General features: G+C 41.9%; 1 protein-coding gene across 1 annotated transcript; it reads left to right on the top strand.

Moving 5' to 3' along the window:
• The first annotated feature begins 18 nt into the window (after window positions 1-18).
• LOC125010245 (ankyrin repeat domain-containing protein 13C-like) lies at window positions 19-10435 on the top strand. The gene is made up of 13 exons (XM_047588684.1): window positions 19-797; window positions 916-957; window positions 2185-2289; window positions 4998-5083; window positions 5323-5368; window positions 5592-5658; window positions 5802-5946; window positions 6045-6176; window positions 6617-6778; window positions 6868-6947; window positions 7092-7190; window positions 8857-8957; window positions 9061-10435. The coding sequence occupies exons 1-13, from the start codon at window positions 431-433 to the stop codon at window positions 9189-9191; spliced, it is 1563 nt and encodes a 520-aa protein (XP_047444640.1). The 5' UTR covers window positions 19-430; the 3' UTR covers window positions 9192-10435.
• Window positions 10436-10788: the final 353 nt, after the last annotated feature.

Here is a 10788-nt window from a genome sequence, read left to right as displayed (position 1 = left end):
AGCTCAGCTGGCTCATTGTGGTACCGCCTGAATTTTGCCGCAAAGCCAACTGAGTCGATACCATTTTAAAACGTGTATCCGAGAGGCGATGGAGGAGGCAACGATGTAGCGGTTCGTTCTAATCCTAAACCATATGTTGTTTTAGTGCGTGTCTGTTCTGTTTTGTTTTGTATTAATTTCTGTTTTCATCGCCGCACCCACCATATTATTTTTATTGTGAGCTAGCTAGCTAACGTTTGGTGGTAGCAGGTGCACTGTTATTTGTATCATAGAGAACAATCGTCTACGAGAAAGCGTTGGCTTTAATAACCGAGGAGCTCAACTGAATTTAAATATTTGTCGATTTGCTAATGCTGACCGGCTTTCAAATTTGCGCCTCATCTTTACCAGCCTAGTAAATTAGTTCCCCTGGCAACGTACGGTAGTCATTATGACAGGTGAAAAGATACGCACCGTGCGGAAGGACCACAACAAAGCAAACAAAAATGACGAGATACTGGACACGTACGACGAGACCTCTAACGGGACTATTCCCAACGGCACCGGTAACCATTACAAGTCCAACAAGGCTTTCCAGAAATCAGCCAAGACCTCGGCGCTGCAACAGCAACTCAACGCGAACAACATCAACGACAACTCTTCAATTGGCACCATTGTCAATGATAACAACAAAAATCCAATTATCCTGACAACTGAAGGCTTGGAGTTCCCCGTGCATGAATGTGTGTTCAAGGGAGACGTGCGTCGCCTCTCCTCTCTCATCAGGACCCACAGCATCTCTCAGAAGGATGTACACGGTATGCCACTTTTCCATTTAGCTTAGCTTGTTTTTAAATTATCCGTTAAAACGCTTAGCGTGTTCCCAGGTTGCATTTGTTGACTGTAAACATTATCTAACGTGTGTCCTTTTTCCAGGGAACACACCTCTTCACCTGGCTGTGATGCTGGGCCACAAAGGTAAGGCTTCACAGTCTCATACTATGTCAGTGTCAGTTTGTAAAGCGCATTTAAATAGAAAAAAAATAGTCAAGGAATGTAACAAACAACACTAAAACAAAGACAATGAAGATAAAGAGGTAAAAGGTAATGCAAATACTAGATTAAAAGAGCAAAGAGCGGCTCTCACCTACTAAATTACTAAAATATATTTAACCTGATTTTAGTCACAGCGGCCTATTTTTTTCATACAGGATTAACCAAAATAAGCAAAATGCATCTCAAAAGGTAATCTCCTGGTATTTGCTACAGCCCAGGATATTGGACTAAACCTGCTGTGCTCCATGGCAATTGCATCTGTCACAATGCGACTTCATTGAAAGAGTATTTTTTATGTACTGCAAGTTCTCCTTACCACAAATCTGGGATAATGTAATAACATAGTATTTGTTGTAACATAATAGTTAGACTCAGTTAAACTAACATAGATCATTGATAACAGACAAAGAAACCAGTTTTCATTAATTTGACAAAACATTAGTGAAAACGTCGAGAACTGAATACCCCCATATAACTGTTGTAATGTTGAGTTTATGTTAAAAACACCATACGTAAGACCATACTTAATGTGATTTGTGGTGCTGCTAAACTATATTAAACTAAACAGAAGTTGTTTCTGTTATTTAGCCTAGCCCATTTTTACGATGGGTTGTCAAAAATAATAGAAACATGTGTCAGTACAGCACAATCCAATACACTAGTACTACAAACCGCAGCCCAGGATGAAAATACAGTCGAATCAACAACTCTCAGTCATTTTAAACAAATGCTGAATACCGTACTATTCATGGGGCTAGGATTTCATGCAGGACTGTTATAGTAGGAGGGAATTGTTTTCACTAGTGCACCCAATGAACTATCAAGTGCACGTATAAGCACAGAAGCATTTGGTTTAAGGAGAGAAGTCCCCTTCAAGGACAGAGAGTGTCAGCTTATGCTGACTAATAAGCATTTTAAATGTACAGAAACCCGCAGAGCACATGCGTGTTAGTCTTGTCAGTACATAATGAACAGATATAAGATTTTACAGGCATAAGTCGTCCATTAAATCCTGTGTTACAAAGTTTATGTTACAATCCCAACATTACCTAATTTGTTTTGATGAACTTGTGAAAAGAGGCAACAGTTCAGAGAAAGAAACAGTGATGTGGAGTTAAACACTTTCCTCTCCATTCTTGTTTCCTTCAGAGTGTGCTCTCCTCCTGCTGGCCCACAATGCACCCGTCAAGATAAAGAACGCACAGGGATGGAGTCCTCTAGCAGAAGCCATCAGCTATGGGGACAGGCAGATGAGTAAGTTATGTCAACACTGCCCAGAATAGCTCCATACTGCCCTGAGTTTTTCATATCTGGACGTCTTTGTGGTAATCTCACTGCCCAACCTGCAGTCATACACTCCCAGCGTTTTGACTTCTAGGCTGAGTCCTGCCTGTCTGGTGGTTTTATAGATTTATGACGACTTAAGTCGCTGTTTGTGGACTGGTCAGTTATTCTGACAACTGAAAACACCTTTCAGTTTGAGAGCTCCTATTGTAGCAGCATCGCTCAGCTTGATGGCTGCAGTGTGTTCAATAGGAATGTATTTGATTGAATAGCTCTATGACATGAATGACAGAATATATTTTCCTGCTAAAGAATTCTTTTTATTCCTTCTCACATTCAGTCTCCATAGTCCGTGCTTTGCAGGAGCACTTCCTGTCTAAACAAGATAAGCTTCCCTGGTCTTGGGTGGATTCTTTTCTCACATTTTATGCTGTTGCATGATTGATCACAGTTGAAATCTGAAGTCGCATCCCATCATGGCATAGATCGAGTTACATCGATTATTTTAATATTTTAACCGATAAACCAGAGACAGTGAAGATATTTATACATTATGATGTCAACATATTGTGGTGGATAACAGCCCAGGTGTGTGTATGAGGGGGTTCTTGTTCGCGGGTCCAGGGTGAGAGGGGTCAGCCGCAGTCTTTCCTCTTCCTCTCGGTGAGGAATTTTGTTGATTTGTTTTAACACGGCAACTGCTATCTGGTCAGCTCAGCTAAAAAGCTGAAGGTGGGGGATTTTCTCTGAGCGCTCGTCATCCAGATGGTCTGGAACGCCGCCTGAGCGATGGCTTAGTGTTAGGAAGTCCTGAGCTCACAGCCTGGTCACTACCCCGCTTAATGATGCTTCCACTTTTGGATTTGACATCCAATGAAATGAGTGAAATGTCAAATGAAAGAAGCCAGTAAATGCTATTCAGTCATTGCTCTGTATTTAGTATACGTCACAGTCTCTAGTAAATAGACTCAATAATATATAATCCATTTTTGTAGCTGTGTTAAGATGACCATTCTTAGTTGTTATAATATATCATTTAATCATCAGCGTCCTTTTCTTGCAGCCTGCGTAGAGGTAGTGAGTGAGCCCTGCTAGTCTAAGAAATGACCCTCATTCTTGTTAGTATGCGCCTGGGCTCTTTGTGCCTGCTGTGGTTGGCTGACTGTCTTGGGATTGGGACCAGAAGCTTTGCTTTGAGAAGGTCACATAATTCACAAGGGTGAAGAGGCAGCAGTGGGGCAGGGATGGGGGCTGGGAACATTCACACCATTAGCAAGGACACGAACAGAGTCACACTCCAGTGACACAGGATATTTAGATTTGAGATTTGGTTAAATAACAACGCAGATAGTTTCACTTGGTTGAGGCAGACAAAGTGTTTGCTTAAGCGCCGCAGCTTATCACCGCAGTCCCGTCATCACATTTTCACTTTTACACATCTGCACCTTGTGTAAACTGCTCGCGCTCTTGTTGTCTGCCTCGTCAGCTCTTCTCTCCTCAGTCACGACCACACCAGGTCCACCCCTGACTAAGAGAACCAGGATAAGTCTGAAATATGCTGATTTGCTGTGGTCCGTCTGATATCATTAAGGGGTGACTGGTCAGTTTATGAGCCAGTGAGTTATATCTGCTGATCCAGTCCCTGCTGCCTGTGCACGTGCAGTAATATGAAATTGGAAATAGCCGAAGCAGAGCAGCAATTCTTCCTCATGTGTCGATCTGAGACACATTTAAATGTAATCAAACTATGATATGGTAAACCTTTGAGCTGCTGAGTCTATTTGGCCGATATAAAGGAGACAATTATTATAATATACTCAACAGAACATTTTACAATTGGATAATAATCTCATCAATCCTTTTTAGTCAGCTATTTGCGACCTGCCTTTTTAAATTACCTCAATTACCGCGTTTAATTTCTTGCTACTTATCTGCCTACAAATGTGCTGACAAGTTAAAATCAACTGCGTCAGTCAGTGCGTTTACATGCAGAGCTTAATCGAGCTATGCTCAAAATTCGACTTTCTCACTACAGTCCTTGTCTCAGTTTACATGCAGCGCAAGAAAATCGAAAACTGTTCTCTACCTCCACACTAGGTGGCGATACGTGTCTTTTCAGCGGGTTAATACCGCGTTAATACGGCCCGATTTCCGTCTGACCTATTACGTGATATAATAAACTAGAGTCGTTCACGCAGCAGACCGGTATTTCAAACAACAACTAGACGGATAATAGTACATTTTTTAATCTTGTACGTGATGTTCGCGCTACTTCTGGTGCAGGTAAGATCTGCACTATCCCTCAGACGGCTCCGTTTCTCTTCTTCTTCATCTGCGTTCGACTTTCTTGGACGTTTTTGTTCCGGGGTCACAACGGCAGCGCAGCGGTCATGGAGCATGCGCACACGCATTATCCGATTGAAAACTCCAATTGAATCGCATTATGTGGGTGTCTCAATCAGACAATGAGAATTTTAATCGGAGTAACGTGTTTACATGCAAGTTCTCCTGTTATAGTCCGATTAAGGCAATAATTAGTTTTTTTCACGTGCATGTAAATGACTGTATTGTTTCCCAATCAGAGCATGTAGAGTGCTAAGTCCTGAAATAAAATAGTAAATGTCCTCTGCGTCCTCCCTGTGCTAAGGTGTTGATTTATTCCTTTCCTCTTTCCCCAGTCACAGCAATTCTGCGGAAGTTAAAGCAGCAGTCGAGGGAGAGTGTGGAGGACAAGAGGCCAAAATTGCTGAAAGCTCTCAGGGAGGTGAGTTTCACAGCTGACGTCACCGTCACACCAGTTTGCCTTTCTGCCATTCTGCACCATGAAACATTCAGTCCATTGTCTTGTGAAAATCTCTGCAGGCGTTGATTAGCATAAGTGACTACTGCCTGCCCTTGAGGATGCATATTAATTTCTGACATGAATAATTTATCACCTCACTGCACTTTTCTTCTGACCTATGAAGTCGCTTGAATCCCCTATTTTTATTTTTTTTTTTCCAGCTTGGTGACTTTTATCTGGAGCTGCATTGGGATTTCCAGAGCTGGGGTGAGTTTGATTTCACTCAAACATAAGTAACAGTGGTTTATACAGTTGTTTGTACTGCACACTTTTACAACTTGTAAGTTTTAAAGACCAGCCTTAATTTTAAACGTCTCTTAAAATCATGGATTTAACATCTGCTGACCTCCCTAAAAGCCTCATTTAAGATAAATCGGTGTTTCCTCTGTTCCCCCTGTTGTTCTATGAATTCACCTCTCGTCTGTTGCAGTGCCTTTACTGTCCCGAATGCTGCCATCGGATGCTTGTAAAATCTATAAACAGGGCATCAATATCAGGTAAGACCAGATGAAGGCTGTTGCTCTTTCTCAAAGCGTTAAACGCAGCAGATCGTTGATATTCAGGTCACGATCTCCTTTTAGATCTTAAAAGTGGGACGTAACAAACTTCACACGCGCTCCCATCGTCTTTCTTGATTTAGACTCGACACCACTCTGATAGACTTCACCGATATGAAGTGTCAGCGCGGAGATCTCAGCTTCATTTTCAACGGCGACGCCGCGCCCTCCCAGTCCTTCGTGGTTCTCGACAACGAAGCGAAGGTGTACCAGAGAATACACCACGAGGTGAGCCGGTGGTTTTACGACCAGGCCTCCGTTTCACGCGGTGTCGTCAGCCGTTTAACGCGAACATCAAGGCCTGACGCTCGTTGTTGTGCCCCCAGGAGTCAGAGATGGAGACGGAGGAAGAGGTGGATATTCTGATGAGCAGCGACGTCTATTCTGCAACTCTGTCCACCAAGTCCATCACTTTCTCTCGTAGTCAGATCGGCTGGCTCTTCAGGGAGGATAAGACAGTAAGGCTCACATTTGGATGAGGAGGTGTTGCCTAGATTCTTCAGCAAAGCTAAGAGGAACTATAAGAGATGAGAGCTAAACACAGTTGGGCTCATAACAATAATAATAATAATAATAATATACGTTTTCATGGCAGAAGAAACCAGAGCCCCTTGTCTCTTCATACAGCCTGAGGAGCATTTTTTGTATATCTGTTTTTAAAGTTTTGTCGCATCATAAGCCTGTGCGCATGTAATTGTTTATCTCAGAGCTTTAACGACTGATAGGGACGCGTGAAGCATGAGAACATTTTTAGCCTGATGTAAAGTTAGTTCACTTCCACCCTCAGGCTGCTCCTTGGACCATTTTAAGAGGTCTGCAGTCTGTCTGAAAAACATCGCTGTAGGTCATGATGAAATACCAACATCTGCTTGTTTTTTTGTTTTTTTTTTCTGTTCAGGAGAGGGTCGGAAACTTCGTGGCTGACTTCTATGCAGTGAACGGTCTGGTGCTGGAGTCGCGCAAACGGCGCGAGCACCTGAGCGAAGAGGACATCCTGAGGAACAAAGCCATCATGGAGAGCTTGAGTAAAGGCGGCAGCATCAGCGAGCAGAATTTCGAGGTGAGAGCCCAAGACATGAGTCACCCATCGGTTAAATAATCTTGATACCAGTGTGACGATGCCGTTGGCTGATATTTCCCTGTCCCCAGCCCGTGAGGAGACAGTCCCTCACAGCTCCAGCCCCCAATACAATTTCATGGGAAGAGTACATAACCGCAGAGCACGGAAAGTAAGCAACTCGCATTTTCTCCGGTTTCATCAGTCCTCGCCGTAATTAGCGACTTATTTGCGGCAGCTACGAGAAATTCCGTACAGCTGTCGAGCATGAAACGCGTCTTTAAATACGCGCTTGTCTGTCTCTTCCCACCTTCAGGCCACCTCATCTTGGCAGAGAGCTCGTGTGTAAGGAAAGCAAGAAGAACTTCAAAGCTACTGTAGCCATGAGCCAGGATTTCCCTCTAGGCATCGAGTCGTAAGTACATCCCTTCCTCCTTAGATCTATTTACAAAGCTCTCGCTGCGGATAGATCCTGGGTGAATACGTTCTGATGCACATGGGATTGTAGAAAGGCGCAGAGATGAAATAATTCACATCAGATAATTGGGCCAGGTAGATAAAAAAAAAAACTGGATTTCTCAGGTTGTGAGCGGGAGCCACCGATGAGAAGATAGCAACTGCTCCACCATGTGACGACAAGACTTTAGTGTTTTATTATTATTGTTTTTGTCAGGTATGTTTGGGTGCACTTGGATTGTTTGAAGAGGGAAAAAATACTTATTTCTTGTTCACAATCACACGTTACTCCATGAACCGACAGCTTCTTTGTTGTCTATGATGTCAAACATCTGGGACATTGTATTATGTCTGTTTCTGTTAGTAGCTTCTTTTTGCTCCATTTTAAAATAAGACAGAAAAAATATAAAGGTATAAAGTGTAAATCCCGACACCACTTTAGGATTTTATAACTCTATTGTCAGATTTTCTTTATTTTCTTAATTAAATGTCATATGAAAGGAAAAATGATCCTTTACAGTAACAGAGCTGGAGGTGACATCATCCAGTTCCTCAGATATGAAGCTGAATCATCAACTCTTTGCGTTTCAAAGGCTGGAGGAAACATTAAGTCGTTGGCATCATTTCTTAAAAATCCAATCGATCAAATCAAAAGCAGCCATTTAATTCTGTCGTTTGACAAAACGGACGGGCGAGAATTTAGTTTTAGCTTCATTTGTTTAGATGTATCATGACCTGGATGAACCTTCACATAACCAAATGAACTGCCTTTTTAAATTTTGACATGACTCACGATAATCTATTAAAGAGCTTGTGGCAAACAAATAAATAAATGTAAGAAAAAAGCCTTTTTAGGTGATGACTGCTTGCTACACTGAGTAGATTAAGAGGGAGGATTCAGGCGGTCTGGTTTTCGCCTATAATGGATTACAGGCAGCGCTGTAAAATATTAAACCTTAATGGAGCCAGCCATAAAACAGCAGCCTTTATCATTGCTAATGTATTTTTAATGCACTTGTTTCCGCTTTGCATTTTGTCCTACATTATGTTAAACATACGTCGTCCTTTCTGTTATTATAATGTTCTGTTTAAAGTCGTAATCAGCAGAAAGACATCAGTGCTGTAGTCCTGGAGGAATTATTTAGTGTCGTGGCAAATTACATTTTCTCACGTTTTTGGTTGATTGGACATTTTTGTATATATATATATATATGTGTGTGTGTGTCTGTGTGTATATATGTATATGTATACACATTAATTTTTTCACACTTTTCCCACATAAATACATTAACATGGATCCAACATATTTTAGTAAAAGGGTAAATTGAGGCAGGAGACGTTATCTATCAGTCAGTGCTTCACTCATTCAGAGATCAATCTAAGCCTCCGGCACACAGTAGGCCCCGCCCCCTATCGCTGCTGACCCAATCATGAGGCCACATATTACACACTGACTCTGTCAGGTTCCCTGTAATTGGCCCGAGATTCTAATTTGATTCTTCAAATCTTTGAAATCACTCTAGAAAGAAGCCTGTAGGAAATAAGTCCTGCAAGAAAAAGATTCTTTATCCACCCAACAACCTAAAATTGCTGTTAATCTCTCGCTCACATCTGTTTGCCTCCAGGTTACTGAACGTGTTGGAGGTCATAGCCCCGTTCAAGCACTTCAACAAGCTCAGAGAGTTTGTCCAGATGAAACTTCCACCCGGGTTTCCAGTCAAGCTCGGTACGTGCATCGACCTCCTGCTGATTGCGTGCGAGCGGGCGAGCTTCAGGTGGCGCCGTCACTTGACTTAACACGTCGTCTTATTGTGCTTCCTCCCTCGCAGACATCCCCGTCTTCCCCACCATCACGGCGACCGTCACCTTCCAGGAGTTCCGCTACGACGAGTTTGACGAGTCCATTTTCTTCATCCCCGCCGAGTACAAAGAAGATCCCAGTCGCTTCCCAGACCTCTAACGTGGAAACGCGCCCGACCCAAACAGGAAGCGGTCAGAGAGCGTGAGAGGATGGAGGCAGAAATGGTTTTACTGTGTGTGTATATATATATTGGGGGGAAAAAAAGGGGGGAGTGTCATATTGGACAGTTGTTCATTTCATGGATCCAGAGCAAATCAATGCAAGCAGATGTTACAGAGCGCCATCCCACGTATAGATGCGTTCTGGCAGTCGTTTTTTTTGTGAAATGAGTGATGGCTTTCGTTGTACCTGCTGTTCACTGACCGAGCGGTTTAAACTTTAAACCGGCCGCTCCGTGCTGCTGCTCCCTACTGTGAAACATGTCAGACGACACAGAGCGGACTCTTCCACCGTCACCATCTCATTCCTGAAACTGCACTGACGCCTTCGCCTGTAAATAATTCATGTCTCATCTGGAATTCAAAGAGAATCACACATATAGCTATAGCTTCAAACTGAGCTTAATATCCATTTATATATATTCTGTATTATTTATATATAAATATATATATATATATATATAAAAACTCAAAGGAGCAACACTGTGTAGCAATACATTTCCAGTACTTAAGAATGTTTTTAAATCAGCTGGGACAAGGTTTAGCTTAAACACACATTCTTAACAGTTCGATATCCGAGCCTTCTCCCGTGTGCAGGACGCAGTCTCCTGTATTTTCAGGTTCAGCTCATGTTACCTCTCGGCCGCCTCCATGTCCGTCGTGATAGTATGACTTTCTGTGCTCAGCGTGAGTGAATAACTGTACTGTATCGGGGATTGTTGTGTGTACGTTTGTGTGTGGGAGAACCCAGATGGGATATCAGGTAAACTTAGTTTAACACTGCACTGATGTTAAGTATATTTAAGGCATGCTATGGCTGTGTTGGGCCCCTGGATCACATGCGTCTTTCTTTCAGCTATATTCTCTTTGTTAAATTACCCGCAGACTCACTGGTATTTAGATTAAGTAAAAAAAAAATGAAGATTATAACACTAACACCTTTTAGTGTTTATAAATTCTCCACTTGATGGTAGTCTGCGTTTTTCTTTTTTTTTTAAATATATATTATATATATATAGAAAACCAAGGGGATGGAACTAAGCTGTGAAGTTTATATTACTGGATATCCCAACTGTCCAGAGAGGAAATATTCTTTGAGATCATTTGAGGTGTCTGCTTCAGCTAATATGTACCGCAACCATACACATCCCTTTAAATAAAGCACCAGCATCATGTTTCAACTGACTTTGTGTAAGTATAGTTAAAAAAAAAAACACACATATATACATATACGAGGCTTCCAGAGGTGGGTGGACATCTTGTCCTGTACACATTTGGCTGAGTAAGGAAGCTTTGACATAATGGGCAGGTCTGGTATTACTTAACTAGTGTGATGTAGTGGAATTGACTATGTTAACCACAAACTCATGTTCATGTCAAGATTATTTCACTAATTTTCATTTAAAGAAATTGAATGCATTGAGAGAAAAAAAATTCCAAAAGCACCTTTTTTTTTTTTTACCGTTTAATATCTGAATCATTTCAGCCTCCTTATTATACCTGAAAACTTTAAATTGGAGAAATAATTTAACAGTTTA

Source organism: Mugil cephalus, chromosome 7 (genome assembly GCF_022458985.1).
Source record: "Mugil cephalus isolate CIBA_MC_2020 chromosome 7, CIBA_Mcephalus_1.1, whole genome shotgun sequence".
NCBI classification, from domain to species: Eukaryota; Metazoa; Chordata; class Actinopteri; order Mugiliformes; family Mugilidae; genus Mugil; species Mugil cephalus.
Note: the sequence above shows the minus strand (reverse complement) of the source record. Positions and strands in the feature narration are given on the sequence as shown.

Excerpts from the sequence above, each read along its gene's own strand:
- LOC125010245 (XM_047588684.1), top strand. The coding sequence starts at position 431 with ATGACAGGTGAAAAGATACGCACCGTGCGGAAGGACCACAACAAAGCA. Across the intron at positions 2,290-4,997 it reads CTATGGGGACAGGCAGATGA|TCACAGCAATTCTGCGGAAG; the intron begins GTAAGTTATGTC and ends CTCTTTCCCCAG. Across the intron at positions 6,948-7,091 it reads ATAACCGCAGAGCACGGAAA|GCCACCTCATCTTGGCAGAG; the intron begins GTAAGCAACTCG and ends TCCCACCTTCAG.